The sequence below is a fragment of the Pyxicephalus adspersus genome, chromosome 3 (assembly GCF_032062135.1).
Source record: "Pyxicephalus adspersus chromosome 3, UCB_Pads_2.0, whole genome shotgun sequence".
Taxonomy (NCBI): Eukaryota; Metazoa; Chordata; class Amphibia; order Anura; family Pyxicephalidae; genus Pyxicephalus; species Pyxicephalus adspersus.
In genome coordinates this window covers 104,411,038-104,432,893 of record NC_092860.1, presented here as the reverse complement: position 1 = coordinate 104,432,893, position 21,856 = coordinate 104,411,038, and the positions used below count along the sequence as shown (strand labels likewise).

The following is a 21,856-nucleotide window of genomic DNA, read 5'->3' as shown; positions in this document are numbered from 1 at the left end:
TAATAACAACAGCCAGGGATTCCAGCAGTGGTATAAAATCCATAGGGATGAGGTTCAGAGCCATATTGGGTTCAATGCAGATCTCACAGTTTCATGGTTTAGCAAAACCTGGCCAAAAAATTGACAGTTTAATGTACAGCGCTGCGTAATATGTTGGCGCTATATAAATCCTGTTTATTATTATTAATAATAATAATAATAATAATAATAATAATAATAGTTTCTTTGCCTCTCCTACCTAACTGGCTTAGTTACCCCCTGCAGCTTTGTATTTATATTTGTCCTATTTTTTATTTTATTTAACATATTCCTATTTTTATTTCTGCCTGGGTTGTTGTAGGAGGTTAGGTTTTTTATTTTTTCTTGTTAGAACTTTTAAAATGTTGGATGTACAGCATACACCCCTATCAATATAACTGTGAGTACAAATATGAGAGGGGAGGTTCTATAAAAGGCAGAGGTGCTATGAAAGGCAGCAGTAGTGGAGCAGGTTCTGCAAGACATGGCGGAGATAGGACAGCATACACTGAAGGAGGGGTATGTGTCCCCTAATTGTTTTCTTATTTGGTAATCAATACAGTCACGGTACACCCAACAGTGAGTTGACAAAACCTTCCACACCTACATTCTTTCAGATGCAGGGGAGTGTAAGCGTGGAAGGCCCCATAAACTGAAGAGTTTGCAGAATAATTTGACCCTTCCATAGCAGACTTGCAGCAGGAGGTTTGATTGATGCATAGGCAAAACTGTGACATAAAGGAGGATAGTGGAATGACCACAGAGGAAAGGGATGATTTAATTACTCTGGAGGCAAGAGATAAGGCTGTGCACACACGTGCAATAATTGTTGTTGGAAATGATCCTTTCCAACGACAAAAGACTTAATGAGCGATGTACATACATATGAAGAGGGGAGGGGGGAGAACGACACAGAGGCACCTAACTGTGCTCTCTCCCCTTCACCTATTACAACCGTTCGTTGTTCGTGGATTTGCCAGGATGGTGCCAGATTCTTGTCCAATACTAGCCCTGAGGCGATTATCAGACAAAAATCATCTGACGTGTGTACGTAGCCGAAGTAGTCAAGAAGAACAAAAATCTCAATGACGAATAATCCATTGTTCTTGTTTATTCTGTTTTGTGATATATTCAATTTAATACTGTTATAAGCCAATGTTAAAGCATGAACAGTGTGTACTGCACAGGATGACCAAAAGTATTAGTCTCAGATGATTGTCAGAAGTAGAGGTTTCCATCAACTCATACACTCACACAGCCTGACAAGCTACGACCCGCATATTATTCTAATAATGAAGAATATTACATATGCAGGATGTGGCTATGCTAAAACACAATACTACCATCGACCAGGTCACACTGACCATGAAGCTCTCGGAGAGAAATCATTACAAGCAATTTGCATCTGTTTGTTTGCATTGTAAAGGCCATAGAAAGGACAGAGAATAATGTTAAATTACACAGCACATTCCTTATCAGACATATTATTTAAAATGGAATGTATTAGAGATCTTTCCTCACTGGAGCCTTTTTATTCCACACATTTAAAATATGCTTTTTAACAAAAGTCTCTGGAAATGGATTTCAATAGTTAAGAGGGACATTCACTGACTATTACATGATGCTTTACATATAATGGATCCAATTTAGAGTTTTATTCAGCAGCTATCATTTGTCACTGCAAATGGTTAGTAAGCAATTCAGACAGTTTCTATTTCAGATACATTTATGGTATACATTAGGTCTTTGAATTTCATTTTTTCACAACATTTTTTTTAAAGCTGTAAAAAAGGAGCAGACCTTTCCAAGAAATGTCTACCAAGATAGAAATTTTAAAGAGTGACCACGTAGGATTGTCACCCCTGGCACCCCTCTTTTTGAATTGTCAGACAATACATACAATTATAGCTTTACCTAACTGCTGCCTCTAGGTGGCAGTCTTTTCTGCACTGCTTTATGGGTCTCTTTTTTTTCCAGGTATCGGGCTGTCCGAGTTGCCAGACAAGGAATCTGTGGAGGTGTCTGTTGCTGGGCAGTTTTGCTGTCAATCTTGTGGCTGATTGGCAACTCAAATTTTGGAGGGAAAACAACTGTCCAGTAACATTTCACTGTACCCTTTATGTGGAGCTGAGGCACATTTTCCTCATGAACTGTCACCTACATCACCTGTTCACTTTCTTTGCTCCGCCCTCCTTTCCTTGTCATATTCATCCTTTATGGGGAAATGTCGCCTGTTTCTGGGCAGACAGTTTATTGGTATTCTTTTAGAAAATGGACTGTTGGTTGCTTATGGTTTACCATTGAGTCTTAATGACTAAGTGTATTTGAATTTATAAAGGTTAGTATTATTAATATTATTATTATTATTATTATTATTATTAATAAACAGGATTTATATAGCGCCAACAAATTACGCAGAGCTGTACAATAAAAAGAGTTTGCAAATGACAGACTAATACAGACAGTGATACAGGAGGAGAGGACCCTGCCCCAAAAAACTTACAATTTATGAGAGGTTAATAGAATGTTGCCAAATATAGGTTTATATATATTGGTTGGAATATTGGTTTAATCTGAAGTCAGTTCAATTCAACTAAATCCAATAAAAGGGCTACGGCCTAACTTTTTACAACAATTAGCTCGGTGTTATTATTTAATATGCTGCAATGTTGTTCAGTAAAAGTTACATAGTAAGGGGCGGTGGGTGTTTTTGGGGCATACAATCCCATGCATGTGATGGTAGGCTTCCATTGCTGAAACTTAACGAATAAAAGGGCTACAGGCTCGGGAAAGTCAGTGTATTACAACTAAGGCTACATACACACGTCAGATGATTCTTGTCCAATAATCACCTCAGGGCTGATATCGGGCGAGAATCTGGCGTATGTACAGCGCTCGTCGTACTGTGATCCTGGTGGATCCATGGACAATAAATGATCATAATGAAAGATAAGAGGAGAGAGAGTGCAGCGGGGTGCCGCCACGTCTTCTACCCTTTTCCTCTCCATAGAGCAGAATTGTGCTTCTTCGCTTCTTCATGCATCGTGCAGTCTTTTCTTGCGTGTGTACCCAGCCTAAGCATTTCAGTAGAGGATAGGCTGCACAGAAAAAGGATCAGATTCTGTTGGCCAAGTAAACCTAGAGAGTTTAACTTGGCAGTCCATTTCATGAGACAACAATGAAATAATAGCATGTATATATGCTGGTAACAATCTACATTATCATATATCTTTTAAACATGTCAAACGTTTTATTTCTCGATTAAGACATTTTACATTGATCAGCAAACTTCTTCAGAAAAATAGTAATTTTTAATGTTTCCCTAAGGTTTATTCTGGAAGATTTTGAGTTAAATTAAAATGTAATTTATGCTACAAATCGAATAAAAGAATGCTTAAATAAAAAACTCTGACATGTTGGATAAAAAAGAATAGATGACAGTTCAATGATATGATGTCTGTAAACATTTATCACAATCTCATCTCTATCTGTAACATAATTCACATTCATATCATATAGACTGGAAGTCAACACATAACTATGTGCTACACTGGAGTCCATTACGTATGCTTTTTCTTCCTAGGTTCAGGCAGGAATCAAAGAGGTGATTTGTTCCCTAGAATACATCAGTGAAATGCCTGATTGAACTCGTGGAGTGCCAAGGAGTTCTCAAGGTTAGTTTTTTCTTCCTTTCACCAGCATGAATTTTCTACAATTCTAAGCCTGCTCTCCAACCTTTCTCTACACAAACCTCATCACTTGTAGAGTTTGAAAGTTTTTACTGTCTTCCTTCCAAAGATTCCATATCTCTGATCTCCCTTACTAAGCCAGTCTGCGAGGGCAGCAATAAAGAAGCAAAGGATGCCCCCCTTGGCTCTGCATGATGCTAACCTCTGAGATGCATAGGTGTACTATTGTGTTCAGTTGCTGTACGCTGCGTCTCATCTGGTTAGTGGAACTAGCACTGCAGAGCTACCGAGAATATCAAATTACACCTGATACCAACCCTGTGTGAGGAGAACTGAAATCACTTCCTAACGGCTTAAACATTGTTTCCAGCATTTTTGTATTTTCTTTATAAAAAAGTTTTATTATTTTTTATTCAGCTACAAAACCGAAAGAAGGGAATAGGAGGGTGAGCCAAAGCATTAAAGTGGTCACATTGAATGGATACACGGGGCCCAATTTATTAAAGATCTCCCAGGCTGGAGAGGATACACTTTCATCAGTGAACCTGGATGATTCTGCAAATCTGAAATTGATTTCCTAACAGTCATTTGCTGTTTGTTAGAAAATGTTTTCAATCCTGGACCAGATTCATTCCAGGTTTGCTGGATCTTCACTGAAAAAAAAAAAGTGTATCCTTTCAAGCCTTTGAGAGCTTTAACAATTTAGACACACAATCAAGTATTCGTTAGTGTACATTGGGATGTGGGAGCCCCAGATGACAGCCAAAAAACAACAGTAGTTCTAATTCTTTCCAAATATTAAAAAATGCTGGACTAACAGTTTAATTTTATTTTAATAAAAGTTAGGTGTTAGAAGGTTCATTTGAAGAACATGTTATGATATGTGAATGCAGCCAATTAGAGACCAAAGTGTATTATTTGCAGGATTACGAGCAGAACTATAGTTGAATTTTCCCCTCTGTTTCTAAATTTGTCACACCATTATTACTTCAAGGAACAGAATCCCTTTTTCCTAAAAAATAAATAAATAAATACGTACCTAAAAGGATTAAACTCTCTTTGATTTATCATCAAGGCTGAGCCAGCTGGCTGGATGTTTTCCTGGACTCAGATCCCCACTGTGGGGATAATGTTTTTTTGGTGTACACAAAAGAGAAAATAGGCTTCTTATTGCAGTGCATACAAACAATAAGACTGCCAGCGACAGATGAAATAACAAAATGCTTTATTTATAACATGTACACCTCTTTCACTGAATCAGATACAATCTAATCATGGCTGGTTTCAGCACTATTGTACATTGAAACAGAAGAAAGATGTATGATGTATGAATGTATGAGCTCTAAGGAGCAGTAAACTAGATTAGGGGTTAGACTTAATTTCTGAGGTTTGGTTCATTTTGGGGAGTAGTGTTATGGATAAGAGAAAATATAGGTTAAGTGCTTAGGTGACAATGGGTGTCAATGATATTTTAGGGGTCTGGCTAGTAATTCTCAAATTATTGCATTGTCTCATCACTGAAAAATTCATAGCTAAATGTCCAGCGTTGCATCCTCAGTGGAGGTCGTAGTACACAGTTCATTAACAACCTAACAGTCAGAGCCTCATACAGTTCTACTACTTACATGGGATTAACTTCCACTACAACCAATAACTTCCAATACATACCTATGGAAAGACAGCCTAATATAAGATACACCATACAAGATCCCAGCTAACCATACTAGAGAACCTAACTCAAAATGACTTCGTCAAAATCTCACTGCAGGAGAATGAATCATTGTATTTTAAAACTCATGCACTAGGCAGATACACCTGCAGTGAATGTCTGGTGAATTTACATAAATATGCCCTTTGCTCAGTATAACAGAGCTCTTTTGTTGGTGTGACTTTACATTCAACTATACAAATATACATGAAATATACATCCCTTGATGTAAATTGATGCTAAATGTAAATGTTAGATATTTTATTTTTAGTTTAAAGAATAATCTGCAAACACAAAGGCTAATAGAAAAACTGGCCAAACAATAGCCATATGTACTGGGTTTAAATTAGGATATATTTAAGTAATATTTATTATTAATATTATTTTTAATATTGATCTGTAAATCACTTCCTAAAGTGATCCCTTCTATAATAGGTGTATTTTATTCTAATATTAAGACATTGGATTATTATAAAGAAACATGTCACTTGACTGCTGATCTGCAGTATGTGTTTTACCTAAAGCCTTATATTAACTTACAATAGAATGTAACGTTAATAAAAATAATAGGATATGAAGAAAAATATATGCATTATGCTTTGGAATTTAAATTTTTAAGTAATAATATTTTTTCTTTTACAGATTACAGACACTATCATCAGAATCAGTCACAATTAATGCTCATTGAAACTGAAATACAAGAAAAAGAAGTCATTTAAATGACATCTCAATGCCAGTGGTAATGACAAGCTTTAGCACTAGGCAAATACAGGTGCTTGACGCTGATCAATAACTACTATTAAGATCAATTTAGTGTCTCAAAGTCAACTGAAAGCTCTCAAGACGTCCCATCCAATTAAGTGTAAAATGCTAGTAATGGCGCAGTCACTCCACTTACCACGAGAAGCATGTTTAATCAGGATGCCGTTCCCAAATCACACACACAGTAATATGTGCCTTGGACCCGCTGAGAGACATCCTTTAGAGAATGCCAGAGACTGGGGAATCTCTAATAGTGTGTGCAACAGCTGTCACTGCTAATGCGCTGCCTGTGAAGTCCTTGCCCCTCTGGTGTTGCTAACCAGCCCTAATTTGATTACTTTCTTCCCTTATTCTTGGCTTAAAACTCTCCTTCCAAGTGACAGAAACACAACAAGGAAGACAAAAACTAATAACTGTGTTTCAGAGATCAGCCTGCACATCCTTTAACTCCCAGAAGGAGACCTTTTTGTGCGTCCTGCTGGCCCAGCGGGATAGGATTTGGTTGGAACAAAAGGACTCAGGACACCACAATGCTTGGTATCCCAGAAGGGACGTACAAACATCCTCCTTCCATCACTGGAGGGTATCACAAACCACATTGCACATTTTCCAATGTTACAGAGATATTGCGTATTGCAATGAATGATGATGAACATTCTTTTGACATGGATACAGATATGTTTTTATGAAAATCTCAAAGTATACCCAATCACTAAAATCTTGTACAATATCTACCATGTTACTGCTATTTAAAAGTCACTTGTAATCCTGTTATGCAGATCTTTACATTTTTCCTGTTATAGGTTAAAACACGTTATCTTGTAGAGGTAAGATTTACATTCTAATTTACAGGGCTTTCCAGTTTTACATTCCTGAGGTTGGCAATATTTGAAAAACTTTGTTTACCCCTGGCTAAATCTTTCTTTTTGGTACACATGAATAGCAGCTTACTATTTTGATATAGGCCACAATCCTTTATATGATCAACCCTAGTGTGAAATAGATGCTTATAGTATATACCAGCAGTCGCCACTGGTAGTACGTGAGAAGATTTTGGTGGTCCGCAGCTGTGGCGTGTGCGCCCCCCAGCGGGGTCAGGAGAAGGGGTGCACCAGGCAGAGCTGTGGACCATGTCCCTCATACGGCTTGCAGGCTCAGGACACAGCCCACCCACTCTGCCATTGCAGGCTCAGACTTGCGATGGGAGTGTTGGTGGGTTCTGGCATCATAACGTCACTCTGGGGGACATTTCTTCCCCTTTGAGTGACACCCAGCTCCCCGCGCATGCGTGGTCCAGAGCTGGTAAATTTAGTGGTCCATGGGTTCAAAAAGGTTGGGGACCACTAGTATATACTATACTTAGCAATAAGCACAATACAAAATGCTGTTATTAAATTCCACTCTGTTACATACTCCCTGTATCTTTAAAAATACTAAGGAAAGGAAGCAAGGAATACACATCTCTTCCTCTGCCCACTCCAGCGGACACCACTCGATACCAAGTAATCACAGCCCGAGGTTTCCGCTGAGAGTGACACTTTCGAGGGTCCATCTGCTGGATCCCCCACAACATTCACTGCTTCTACCTGCTGACTTCAACTCTCCCCAGAGCACTGCAGGGAAACCTGGAGATGACAGAAATGTTGATCTTAATATATGTTGATCTCTTTAAATACTGAATTGTAACATTTGTTACCATAAAAATGTACCTCAGGCTTGTGACAGGTGAAAATTTGACTCTCTGAGCAGGAAAAAAAATAATTTGATGTGAAGAGAAAATACTGAGAATTATGAGAAATAGAGGCTTTTAGGAGTACAAATAGTTTATAGTAGTTAAGATTGTGAAAGTATTATACCAAATCCAGGTAAAATGGACTAATAAAAGTCTGATATTTTGTTAGACCACCTTTAGCTTTGATTATGGCATTCATTCATTCATTGTGGTATTGTTTCAATAGGCATATTCAATGTCACAACATTTATTTCCATACAGAGTTGATGTAATGTGTTCATAAGATCTTGCATTGATGATGGGATAGTTAAACCGCTGTGAAACATCTTCTCCATCACATCCCAAAGATTCTCAATAGGGTTGAGGGCTGGACTGCGGTGGCCAATTCACGTGAGTAAATGATGTGTCATGATTCCTGAACAAATCTCATGTATAATACTATACTATATATACATACATATAATACTATGACATGTCAGGAATTGGTTCATTTATTTAAAATGTCCACTGAAAAATCCACTTTTTATAAATCATCTTACTCAATTAACTCTAATACCTTTTTGATTTTTTTAATACAAATATATTAAGTTCATTCTCATTTCTATCTAGAAATACTACGAATGCCTACTTATCTTTAGCTTAGAAAAACATAAAAACACATTTATTCATAACACGTCCTGTTAACTCACAGTGTAAATTACCTTAATATACTTTCAGTAATATTTTTCTGCATATTTCTGCTTTGCATCCATATTGTAATTTAAATTTAACATTTTTATTGCTTGTTTGACAGAATTTTTATATGCATTTATATACCAATTTCAGAATTTATATTCTAGTAAACTTTAAGATTTGGAGTAGAATTGTTGGCTAGAATTTGTTACCTAACTTTTAATTAGAAGGACAGCGAAGCTTATTGCATTGTATACAGTACGTGTGTATGTATATGGGATACTAAAGCAACATCATAGTCAAATTTTTATACACTCTGTTTTTCCAGATAAAATAATTAAAATGTAGATTTACCATGTCTCATTTATAGGGAAATTAATTGGATGTTAGTAAATGTATTGAATGTGAATAATCTATAAATATAGTGACTGATTAATTAACCATTGTATATTGAACAGAACATTGACCACCCCTTTGTTATGTGGTTCGTGTATTTTAGGTTTTCATCTTCCTAAGGAAATGTTTACCAGCCTTGCCAGAGCCTTTAATTCACAATCTCTAAGAATGTTTGTAGAACTGTCTAAGCTCTTCCACAAATATCCACAGAAATGTCTGTTCTCTTCTTCTTTTTAGAACAATTAAGACAGCTGAGTCCTTTTTAACAACTAAGCATTGATGATAAATAGCTCTAAAATGGATCTAAATCCAGTCATTGAAATCTTCTAACATGTAAATTTCATAAGTTGCTTTCATTAAACGTATAGTATGGTAGAAAACTCTCTAGTATCCTATTCAGAAGGTCTTTTATCCGGTTCTTCTTGTTATTAGGTGACAACTTCCAATTGCTCTCCTGCATTGTCACTTAGTCACATGTGCCACTGTGGAAAGACACAAATGGCTGTGCCTACACATTCTGTTCTTCACTCTCAGGAAGCCAATTAGAGCGATAATGAGCAGCCAGTCCTGATATACATTCATGGTCTGAAAGAGGTAGGTGCAAATAAAAATCACCATGATGCAAAAACAGATGCAGAAAAGGTACAAATAGTATTTTTCGAAACAAAAATTAATGACAACTGTTTATGATTAATGGTGCTTTAGCAAACTCCATGGCTTAAAGGATCAATAAACCTCACAACAGCACATGACAATGTAATATAATATTTCAGCTTACAGTCCTTAGATAAGGTGGCTGCATTAGTTTCCATGTTTCATGATAAGAATATTTTTAATATACAGAAAATACTGGTTGATTCTTTTAGATATGTAATGTCCTTGTCTCTCCCTGTGAGCTGAACTAGATGCAAAAACATAATATTTTCTAAAACACAAAGACTTAGAATAACAGTGTGATCTTCATCAATCTTCTTCTGTAAAATACTACAGGTAGTCCCTGAGTTAAGGACATCCAACATACAGACAACTCCTGGATACAAACTCCTGTGCAGGACAGAGGCTTGATGCGGGTGAGGGGCGGTTTGCAGGACTTGCAGAAGAAATCTTTTGCTTTACACAGCTAAAGTTGTGGGTGATCTTATGGGCTGAGCTGATTTGTAACATTGTGTAACCCTTTAATGACCAAGACAAACGCTGCAGTTGTTTCTTTTTGCATATCAAAGCACAGCTTGCTCCAGAAGTTAATGAATGTCTAGGCTACATAAAGTTTTCTTTTTTTTTTGTTTTGGTTGTGATTAACTCACATTGCGGATTTTATACAGTAACTGACACCATGCTGCCTAATAATATGCTGAGACAAACATTTACATTTATTAAAATAATGTACCTGTTCAGACTTACATATAAATTCGACTTAGGAACAAACCTACAGTCCCTATCTCATATGTAACCCGGGGACTACCTGTAATTCCCCAACACCTATGTAACAAATATAAAGAGAAGAAGACATAACTGAAGACCAATGATCACAGACCACCAACTGATTACCGTAATACTATTTACAGTTAGTTACCCCAGAAAGTAGTTACTAAGTTTGATGTCTAGCCTGGATGACAACCACGCCTTCCTTCATAGATACAATGATAAGCTGCAATACATATGGGACAATTAAGCCAGTAGGCCAATTAAGTAAGTAAGGTTATATTTGAGCAATAGCAGCAGGAAGTGTGCACCACTGCAATAATGGCCAGTGCAAAAGTGAATGTTTGTGTAGTGGCAGAGTGCCCCTTGGCGCAGTGGAGGGAGACACACAAAGGCTATAAACACACCTATTTTGTGTATACCAAATACGTGTTTACGGATGTTGCCTTGCAAACGATCAGAGTTGTAGATAGGAGGTACAGGTTCCACTACAGGCTGACTGCAGAAAGCTACAGGTAGGCATATACAGGACCACTCATCCTGCCTTGTCCTTTCGTCCTTTTTACAGAGGCAAAGTGCAGTGTTTCCATGCTGATCAATACACATAGGACACAAAGTTTTAAGTGAACCTACAAATACCTTTCCTACATAGATATTCCTCCAGCCCAGAGTTTGGCTTTAATTTACAATTCCCTAGTTAATTAAATTACAATTCCTACTTTTTTTATATTATACTATTTATATTTTTATATCCAAATTTTACTCTTTAATTTGAGATATGCTGGGTTTTGATCCCTGACATCATAGCGGGTATAATATCACATGAAAGTATAGAACATTACATAATACTGAATCATGTGAAAAAAAGGGGAGGACATAATAACAGAACATGGTTATCATTAGAATTAGCCTTTAGGATTCCAAATATTTCTGCTTGAACTTTTTACTGTGATGTCAATGAGCTATGTACCGAATGTTAATAGCTGTGCCATAACTATAGTAACACTTATATGTTAAGAGAACTTGTAAAGCTTAGTTTCCATAGTGCAGCATTACACAGAACTGTGCAGTTGGTTTTTCACCCACCTATGTGGGTTGATGTTTTGCCTTTACTTAAAGGAGAATTTATTTAACTGCATATATTTTTTTTTAAATGAGGCTGCACAATCTTTTAGGCATACAAGAAACAAATACGTCTCACATTCCTGTGGTTAACTTAACATATCGTGCAATTGTATCAACCATTAACCTTTGCATTTCTTCAAGGCAGTCTTTCACTTTAATAATGCATTGGACCCTCTCCTGTGCTGTGTGTCCTTGCCGGGTAGAAACATGGCGCCTGTCGTCCTGAGACTTCTCAAGTTTACCACAAAAGTTGCATTGGCTGGAGGAGCTGTATATGTAGCTTATGACTATGGGCTGCTGGGAAGCGGAATTCAGGGAGAAGAAGTGCTGAAAAAGACTACAGCGGCTGTACCACCTGCTGTTCATGAATGGGCAGACTACTTTGGTTTGCAGCTTCCATCTACACCAAAACTTGACTTCTCCATTTGCGAGTCATGGAATTGGGGGGTGCAGAAGTCTGTGTCAGCTCTCTCATCTGCACCAACCAAAGCTTGTGAGTACACGGCAGAAAGCTGGAAGTATGTAAAAGACTTGATGAAGTGATTCCTGTGTATATATAAAAAAATAAACTTTATTTATACAATAATGCATTGGACCATCTTTAATTACAGCATGCACTCATCTTGTTATAATTGTGATAAGGTTATACAATGCCACATTTATGTCTACTCAGAGTTTCATTTTTCACCAAGATCTTGTAATAATGATGGGAGTCGGGTGTTGCCTAAAGTCCTCTCCATCACGACCCAAAGATTCTCAGAACGGTTAATGCCTGGAGTCCGTGGTGATCAGTCCATGTGTGAAAATGTTGTCTCATGCAGCCTGAAACACTCCTTCACAATTTGTGCCCAGTAAATCCTGGCATTGTCATCTTGGAATATGTTCATGTCATCAGGAAAGGTAAAATCCATTGATGGAAAACCCTGGTCATTCAGTCTATACAGCTAGCATTATCTTTTGGGAATGTGCAATGTTGTGGAATCTAGACCTAACCGACTGAAGCAACCCCAGATCACAATACTTCCCCCACAGGCTCGGGTACTTTTTTGGCCAGGCAGTACATTGGCTTAAAAGATTTTGTATACTCAGCAAATCCCAGGATCTTACCAAAAGGATCAAGGTGCTATCCTCTGGGCAGAAGCCAACTCTATGGTATGATTTGTTCTTGTATTGTTTTAGCCATCGATTAATGCTACGATAGGTATCTATACATGGTCAGAGCAGTAAAAAGAGAGATTTGTATCTTCTTCAAAGTTGTCAGTGTGAAATAGCACTGCACATGTTTTTATCAGTTGAACAGTTTTCATATATGTTTTATAGTTGTGTATTAAGATTAGTTTATTTATACACTCTTTAGGGGTGTAACAGTTCATTTATATTTGTATTGCAACAATGTTATTATAAATCTGTCTTGAGTTTATCTTTAAATTCTAGTCATTCATCCACAGTAGTAAAGAAACTACATTTTAATCAACATCTCCAAGAGTCACTGACAAATGTGAGAATCTCTTGATCACATAAAAATAAATAGCAAATGATGCGCCCTTTGTGAAGAAATGGCTTATCCCCTCTTTAAGGAGGGATGATTGATTGCTTTTTAATGAACAGACTTTGCTCAACATAGGTCATGTGACTAGCAGCCCTGCACAGAACAATGCATTTGATTACTGGGGTTATTTGACTGTGTAATTGTTATGTCTGCGTGTTAATTAACTGTTTGGTGTTTCGCTGTAAAACACTCCATTTGAAATGGCTTTATTGAAATGCTCATAACTCTATGAATCTTGCATCTAGTGAGACTTATGAGAACAGCAAGAAATGCTTCATTAAATTCATTTAACAAGTTATGTACATACTCAGCAGGATTCTCATGAAAAAATATAGCCCGACAGATCAGCAGTCCGACAAAAAGCCAATAGGGCTTTGTCCTATGAGAAAACTTATTTAAGGGTGTTTAATAGAACCCTTATAATATGCATTAATTGGGTATATCATGTATACAACCCACTGTACAGAATGCGCTGAAGTAACATCAGTAACAATATTGGAGCTTATATGAACAGTTTTCTTTCTTCATAGTGGGAACTTGAATCCTAGCAGTCTATATCATTGAGTCCTAGCAGTCCATATCAAACACAATCCAAAATATATTCTCCCTTTATAACCTACCCAAAATACAAAAAAAAGCACTAAAAGGAAAAAGGTACCAAGGTTCTGAAACAAACTGTCCATCTTTAAATAACTTTCATTCCTTACAATACTTTCTTGGTATAGCCATAATCAAAACGCCCTTCTAAACTGCAGGGCAGGTCTTTCTTGTGACTAAAATGTAAATCCTAAAAGAAGTTGTAGTCACTCTGCACTACATTAAACAAATGAGGGATTGTGGGTGTGTTTAAACAATTTTTCTGTGTCCTACAGGGGAAGAAACACCAATACAACAGTTTGCTGGACTAAAGGATGTAAAGTTTCCTATTCTGGACCTATACCCTCTGCTAATAACAAAAATATCAGTGTTCTCCCCTTTTAGCTGGGCACACCACCCAGCATTTTTCAGTGACCACCCGGCTGTTTTTGGGTGGTTACTGAACATTTGGGTCATACAATACCGGGGGTTGCCACCCACCTACAAATACTTACCACTCAGCTTAAAACATTTCTGGGCTGAACACCTAATACACAAAAAGAATGGGCTAAACCAAATTCTCCTGCCATTTATAATGATCAGTACATCCCCCACTGGTAAGGTGAGAAAAAAATAGCAGTTTGTTGAGAGGAGGTGGAAGCAGTTAAAGGTCATTGTATTTGCAGAGGGATGGAGGTATAGCAGAAGAAAGGATAGACTATAGGTCATGAAGCCACTAGATTGTGATGTAGAAACTTTTGATACCAGTTGATTTCTGCAGTAAGGGGTTAAAGAGAGGCAGGCAATTAGGTTTAAAATGGCTGATGTCAGGGGTCAAGTATGATTGCCCTTACTTTACAGAGTCTTTATATGAGCCAAGAAAAGTATCTAAGTCAGGATGATGTGGTACACCCATAGAACCACACCATGCTTCATTCTTACTGAATTCCATCGCCTACATGCAGGAGGAGTCCTTGGAGCCAGATTAGAAGCAAGCCTGCATAAGCCTAATCTTTGTATTACTTTCACATTATAAAGTCACCCAGTTTCTTCAGGTTTATGCAGTTCTTTGTTAGCTGTATGTATAAAAATTGCTCTTGCAATACAAAACGTCTTTGGTCAAACAAGTGTTTTTTTGGAGCAGAGCCACACACCTCTGCATCTGTGTACCACCACATTTAGAGCCAGATAGTTTTTGCATAGTAAAACCAAGTTTTGATATAAGCAGCAAAATAATAGGTTTCTATACCTATACCAGAATGCATATGACTTAAATGTGGTCATATAAAGGACACCAATATCTGCACATTATTGGCTAACCAAAAATCCATCCAAATTGGGAGCCTTGCTACTACAAATTTGGCAATGTTATTCCTGAACAGTATGCAAATGCAACTACGCATTCCTTTTAAAATGCTTGTTGCCCGGCTTTTTTCCCCACTTCAGGCAGAATTGATGGACTCTTTATGCTGTGACTATGTCTGACCCTTTTACATTCGTTCTTTGAGCCATGCACCTGAAATAACTATGCAAAGTGACTCAAGATATCGGGTCAGTGACCTTTGATTGAAACAAACAGCTCAACATGGAAGAAGGAGAGGCATAGAGCAATTATGTTTTCAGGAAGCTATGTACAGCACTTTGCTGTCCACTTACGCCAGACATGGTCTGCTAGATTTGCACAGGGAAACAGAAAAACAAAATGATGACATCACAGGGTCTAAAAAAAGGTATGTAATGAAATCAGAAAAGTTTTGTTTATTATGGATCAACATGACAGAGGAAAGTGTTAGCAGCCACAATCTACATCTCTCTCAGTGGAGGCTTTGGCTAACTTTTAGGGCCAATACATTGTTGTATGTGTTACCGGTAATGATTATAAATGGACCCAAATGCATACAATGCCAAATCTGCTGGTCATAAACCCAAATCAAAATATTTCAAACAGCAGTTTTAGTGTAGTGATAGGTTGTCCTAGGACAAAATCTACCACATCAATCTAAATAATGTTCACCTGCTGCTGAGGGAGTGGAACACGGAGGAGCAGGTAAATTGTGAATAAAAAAAACTAAGTCTATAGCTAACAGACTTCAGTGTGATTTGGGGCAGGCTTCCTACAAACATGAGTGAGTAACTGACTTGCTATAGGCAGGATATACAGGTCTGCATTATGCATTTTATGGAGTCTCCAGGAAACTAAAAATTGGCCCAGCACCTCAACATAATGCTACAACAAAAATTAGCAAAACAGAATACATTATCAGTAACTGTGGTTTATTCAGCAACATCTTAAACAAAATAAAAATGTTTTATGCAACCATCAGCTACTTTTGTCTATATTTAAAAAATAAACAAATGTACTTCTTTCTTTAACATAATGAAAAACATTAAAACAAAATTCATTTGGAAGATTTTCTTTCATATCCTGGACAGCTGGAATCATCAAACATACGAAACAAAAAAAAGTCCACGCTTACATTCTTCTCTTCTGCGTGCTTATATATAAAACTGCAAAGAAAGAAATATAAGCATGATTAAAAATGTTTTTTTATTTTGCAGATGCACTCTCACATCCAATACTGTTGTGGGAAGCAGTGTTTGTAAAGGTAGACCAAAATTTGTGTGTAATGACTGCGAATGTTTTATATTTGAAAAGTACTAAGAAATCACAGATTACAAATGTTTTTACCTATCTTGCTTTCATTTGGCTTCACTGTTTTTAAGGATGCAAAAATTGCATATAAACCGCTAAAAAAAAACCATCATAAATTGATTTACCATTATTTCCACGGATAAATGCATCTCCGTATTTGTTCTTCAGCTGTCCATTTACATATTCTTCAGTCTGTTCTAAAGCAATGTTCATGTACCCATCTAAGCAAGCCAGCACCCCTGTAAATTGGGAAAAAAAAAATTGTATACCCAGCAATTCACATTGATCTCAGGGAGACATAGCAAAAGATAGGAGGATAAAGCAAGATGTAACATTTTCTTCTAATTTTCATTTTTTCTAAACCAAATACAATTTAGGTCAAAGAAAATTGAAGATTTTTTTTACAGCTTAATAGTTACATTGTATTTAATAACAAGAACTTAGCAGCTATTTTCCATTTGTAGTACTGATTTCATATATACACTGTAACTTTTAGAATGATTTCTATTATTCTGGTGCTAGCCCCTGCAGAAAATCCTTCTTGCAATTAAAAGCTGACAGTCTTTAAACATAAATGAGAGCGATATATGATTTATTAATGCTCACCAAATCAGAAGAAAATAAACTCATTGTCACCAGTCCAAACGAAAAACCATGGGGGGGTACAGGATATACTTTATATATTATGAGTTATTTGGGTATTAAAACTGGATGAAGATTGTAACTTTAAAAACATTAAAAACATATACTTGCATATTCTAACTAGGCACTTTTTAATATTTCTCGTATCCCAGGTACCTGCACCACCAAGCAAACCTATGGCAACATTTCTTAACCTATGTAATAGACCTAAAAAGAGTTCAATATTTCTAAAGATATTCAGCCACAAATATGTTGAACACTTTTAATCATTACCTCGATAGTCAACTCCAGAATTTAGTTTCACGACAACAGGTCGTCCAATAATCTGCTTCAAAAAGTCACTAGGGGTTTGTTTCCGTAGACTCATTTTGATTTTCTAAAATAAAAAATAACTTCAAATACAACATGTCAATGAAATTTAGACGACTATAAAAACTCTTTAACAGAGGCTGACAACTCTACAAGAAATAGATCACAACAGTTGTAATTCTTTTCCACAATGCAATGATTTGAGGATGTAAAGCCTTCACCATGACCAGTAAAACAGAGCTTGTGACTGCACCTCAGTACTTCCCAACACCAGGTCTAGAGGAGCCAGGGATAAGCTACAGGATATGGCCTATTCTGATTTTGTTACTGATCTGTTAAAAAAGATGCCGTTAAGCTGCGTACACGTCAGATTTTTATCGCCCGATAATCGGCATCGGCCAGATATCGGGCAAAAATCTGGCGTGTGTACAGTCGGCGGTGTCCATCGTCCGAACGACCATCCTGGCGGATCCACGGACGATGAACGACGACCGATCCTAATGAAAGGGAAGGGGGAGAGCGTGCAGCAGGGTGCCGCTCCGTCGCTCTCCCCCTCCCCTCTCCATAGAGCAGAACGGTGCTGTATGTACAGCACCGTTCATGCATCATGCAGTCCTTTGTCGTTGGAAAGGATTGTGAAAGATCCTTTCCAACGACAAAAATTGCACGTGTGTACGCAGCTTTATTCAACATATAACAATAAAACAGGGGGACGGAGATAACATTTTTTTATAACTTTTGCTGGCTTTTAGCTTTACAATCCTTCAGTGGAGATGTTTGACCAACACCCCCCCGCATTCTTTCTTTATTGCCATTTAATATTAACTTTCTCTTCAACATAAAACTTGGTCTATGGAAGCTGTAGAGCAGGGGGGGTCAAACTCAAATACACAGAGGGCTGAAATTAAAAACTTAGACCAAGTCGTGGGCCAAACTTGAAATTTACTAAAAAAATTGAGGAAGTTTACTACTTGAACCTTAACTAACAAAAACAAACCCCTCTACACACACTTCAGGGTTGAAAAGACTAATTTCTATCTATCTATGCAGCCTGTGTGCTCTTCATCTTCTCACATCACAAGTTTGTCTATGTACCCAATACATGTCTATGTATTGCATGTATTGAAAATAATGCTGTGAGGTGATAATGCGCGCAGGCAGGCCAGATGTAGTTCATTTTCAGGATTCTTTGGGGGGCCAAAAAAATAAAACAGACCTTGAAGTCAGAATTGGCCCGCGGGCCAGAGTTTGACACCCCTGCTGTAGAGGAACATTTCCCGTCCCTTCTCGGATTTAAAAAAAAAAAACAAAAAAAAAAACTGCCTAACAAATTTGTACTTTTGGCTTCTCTTTAAAAAGCCTGTCTTACAATCTGTACTGGTGTTCCCCTTAAAGTAAAAGTAAACCCAAAAAAAAAAAAAAAAAATCACACTTACCTTAAATCCGGCAGATCAGTCTATGCGGGAGGTTTTTCCCATCAGGTCCCGCGTCGTACCAGTATCTGTCTTTGGCCAAAAGCAGAGGGAACGCCAGGCGCTTACATCCACTCCTCTCTTCTTCCGCGTTCCTTTTCCTACGTCACCCGATATCACACTGTGCAAGTTCGAGATTGGGTGACGTAAATTGCTGATCTCACTGGGCATGCATGAGATCGGTAATTTTTTTGCTGTTCATGAAAGGACTCCTTCTGTGCATGCCTGAGGGAGTGCTGCACACTTAAAAAAACAAAACAAAAGGGTGCTGCACAAACACAAACAGATTTTTTACTTTAAATAAAAGGGTTGTCTACCCTTTTATGTAAAGTAAAAATTTCTGAGGACGCTTTAAATGGAAGTGAAGGAATACCCACGATAACCCACTTTACCATACCTATGGCTACATTGTTGAGGTTTAACAGCCAGCTATGCAAGGTGCCAGGAATGCCCAAGCATGACAAGTCTCTGGACATCTGGATTGGATGGGATGAAGTTTATTTAGTCGCAGCAGCCCCAGAGGATGCCCATATAGCCAGCAAATTCTGTTTTTTTTTTTTTTTTTTTCAATAGAAGATAAAGGCGATCAGGAAAGCAAGTATGTTTTATTGCATCGCCTGTCTCTCTCTGCAATAAAGACCTGTCTGGTCCTTGATTTTCAAAGCAAACTAAGTGTTTACCCAAAAATGTTTTTAGGCTGGGTGGTGAGAAATTTTAGGTGGGTGGCAGTCCCTGTATTGTGACCCAACTCTTCAGTAACCACCCAAAAACAGCTGGGTGTTTACTTAAAAGTGCCAGGTGGAGCGCCCAGCTATAAGGGGCTGGGGAGAACACACTATAGTTTCACTATAAAGCGGTGAGCCATACCAAGCAATACTCTGAGTTTTGATTGGCACATTGCAAACTATGAATAAAAGCCTGCTACTAAAAAACAAAACAGGTAATTGTAAAAATTAGCACGATTATAAAATGTTTATCGCATATAAAAATGTAAACGTCTTTATATGTGCTTCATTGTGTCATTCCATTTAGCTGATCAAACTTAAAGCAGAACTAAACCTGTGCTACTCACCAATCACTGTTCCATCGCATTCTCTCTTTTCTTTAGCTGCTGGGATGACATGTTGAAATTATGTCATTGCCAGCACACGCATGGGAAGCTGGGATTTCCAGGTTTCACTGGCTACCAGTGCTGAGTTGCACATGCGCATCTCAGCAAAATTTGGCAGCTGGGCTGTGGTCAGGAAGGGAAGAACAGTTATTGCAGGAGGGACATCGCCTCTTACTTTCTGCAATAAGCACCCGCTTTGATTTTTTAGGTTAGATCCACTTTAAAACTACCAATAGGCTGGAATACCTGTCCAACTAACATGTGTCTATATAATACGATAAATGATCTTTAATACATAATGCACTCTGTGAATAAATGTTTATGGAGAGCCCCTTTAACATTCCAATACTTCCATGAATCATTGCAGCTCTAGTGAAGGAGTTTTGTACAATATACACCGCACACATGGGAGGTGTACAGCGCTGCGTAATATGTTGGTGCTATATAAATCCTGTTTAATAATAATAATAAAATATGACAAAAATACAATATGCAAAGCAAATCACAACTAAAAGCTCCCTTGGGCTGGGTCCTCTCCTCCTCCTGTGTTACCGTTTGTATTCAGTCATTTGTACCCCTATTTAATGTACAATGCTGTGTAATATGTTGGCGCTATATAAATCCTGTATAATATTAATACCCATTTATACACCGGCCTATTATTAAAGTATACCTGGAGCAGGGTTAAACCCAGGAATAGTGAAGTTGGGTGGAAAGAAGCTGTAGGTGGATGGCAGCCCCTGTATTGTGACCCAACTCATCAGTAAGCACCCAGAAACAGCCGGTATTTACTGAAAAATGCCGGGTGGTGCGCCCAGATAAAAGGGAGATCACTGCCCAGAGATAAAAGTTATTTTTTGGCTGCAGGAAATGGTCTGCTGTTGGGCTTTTACCTCCCATTGCACAAATGTCTTGATGACCATTGTTACCAGGATACAAATTGGTGTACAATCAGACAGGACGTGAGGGGAAATGTATGAAACCTGCTGTGGTGACAACTAAAAATGGATTCCCCCTCACTTCCTATGGTTTCCCTGGCACAGGAAGTGGGGGGTCATTTATAAAAAATGTATATGATAAACCCCTGCAGGAAGGCGCAGGAGTTGGGCCCCTATGAAGGCGCAGGTCCTGGGCCCTATAAACATCTATTGGAGGGTAGAATTGCTGCAGTGATTTCTTCACACGAGTTATGAAGGAAATACTCCAGCACATTGGCTTATTACTTCCCAATACAGAATGGTGTTCGATGAGTGAGCGGAGGCTCCCGGGTTGGGGTGGGGGTTGTGACTTATCACACTACAACACATGCCGGCTCCATACACACAATACCTTCACCACCGCCGCCTCTCCCGCGCCTCACCGTCACCGCCTTCCCTACGGAGCGAGCCGAGGTACAATCTTGAAATCGCGAACCTACAACTAGAGGTCCCGCCAAGCAGGGCGGGACGTGGTTTCAGTGACGTAAGCCTGGGGACGCGCATCTGCAGTTCAATTTGTTCTTCCGGGGTGAGGGGCGTGGCCACGCGATGCTTGTCAATGTTTGCTGTGTATGGTGTCACTGGGTTTTCTTTCCAAGTCAATTAAATGTAAAAATTATGTTGAGGATACACAGAGCAGGGGAGACATTTCCCATTGTTAGCTGTCAGAAGAGAATATTGACTAGTTTTACAGACAGACATTTGTAAATGGGGTTTTATTTATTAATATTAGGATTTATATAACGACAACATATGCAGCGCTGTGCATTAAATAGGGGGTGCAAATGGCAGACAGTGACACAGGAGGAAGAGAGGACCGTGCCCCAAAGAGCTTACAATCTAAGAAGTGGGGGAATAGCACACTATAGGAGGGGATAATTTACAAATATTTGTCATTCCTGGGTTATGTGACAGAGATAGAGCCAACATACATCTAGTATCTTCTATTATAAGCACAAAACCTTCAAAGCTAAATGTGTATTATATTTCACAGAAGGTTTGTATTTAGAAGGAAAGGGTTACTTATATCGCACTTTAGTTGT

General features: G+C 38.1%; 2 protein-coding genes across 2 annotated transcripts; one reads left to right on the top strand and one right to left on the bottom strand.

The window, feature by feature from the left end:
- Positions 1 to 11,731: 11,731 nt before the first annotated feature.
- Positions 11,732 to 12,067, top strand: LOC140327448 (MICOS complex subunit MIC13-like). Its single transcript, XM_072406832.1, has one exon. The coding sequence runs from the start codon at positions 11,732 to 11,734 to the stop codon at positions 12,065 to 12,067; it is 336 nt and encodes a 111-aa protein (XP_072262933.1).
- Positions 12,068 to 15,902: 3,835 nt separating this feature from the next.
- LSM6 (LSM6 homolog, U6 small nuclear RNA and mRNA degradation associated) lies at positions 15,903 to 21,304 on the bottom strand. Its single transcript, XM_072405887.1, has 4 exons — positions 21,166 to 21,304; positions 17,218 to 17,320; positions 16,428 to 16,541; positions 15,903 to 16,157 (listed from the first exon to the last, which is right to left on the bottom strand). The coding sequence occupies exons 2-4, from the start codon at positions 17,309 to 17,311 to the stop codon at positions 16,123 to 16,125; spliced, it is 243 nt and encodes an 80-aa protein (XP_072261988.1). The 5' UTR covers positions 17,312 to 17,320; positions 21,166 to 21,304; the 3' UTR covers positions 15,903 to 16,122.
- Positions 21,305 to 21,856: the final 552 nt, after the last annotated feature.

What these genes read in the sequence shown, in the direction of transcription:
- LOC140327448 (XM_072406832.1), top strand. Translation starts at nt 11,732, where the DNA reads ATGGCGCCTGTCGTCCTGAGACTTCTCAAGTTTACCACAAAAGTTGCA.
- LSM6 (XM_072405887.1), bottom strand. Translation starts at nt 17,311, where the DNA reads ATGAGTCTACGGAAACAAACCCCTAGTGACTTTTTGAAGCAGATTATT. An exon ending in TTCTGGAGTTGACTATCGAG is followed by an intron (nt 16,542 to 17,217) that starts GTAATGATTAAA and finishes CCCAATTTACAG; the next exon opens with GGGTGCTGGCTTGCTTAGAT. An exon ending in ATTTATCCGTGGAAATAATG is followed by an intron (nt 16,158 to 16,427) that starts GTAAATCAATTT and finishes CTTTCTTTGCAG; the next exon opens with TTTTATATATAAGCACGCAG.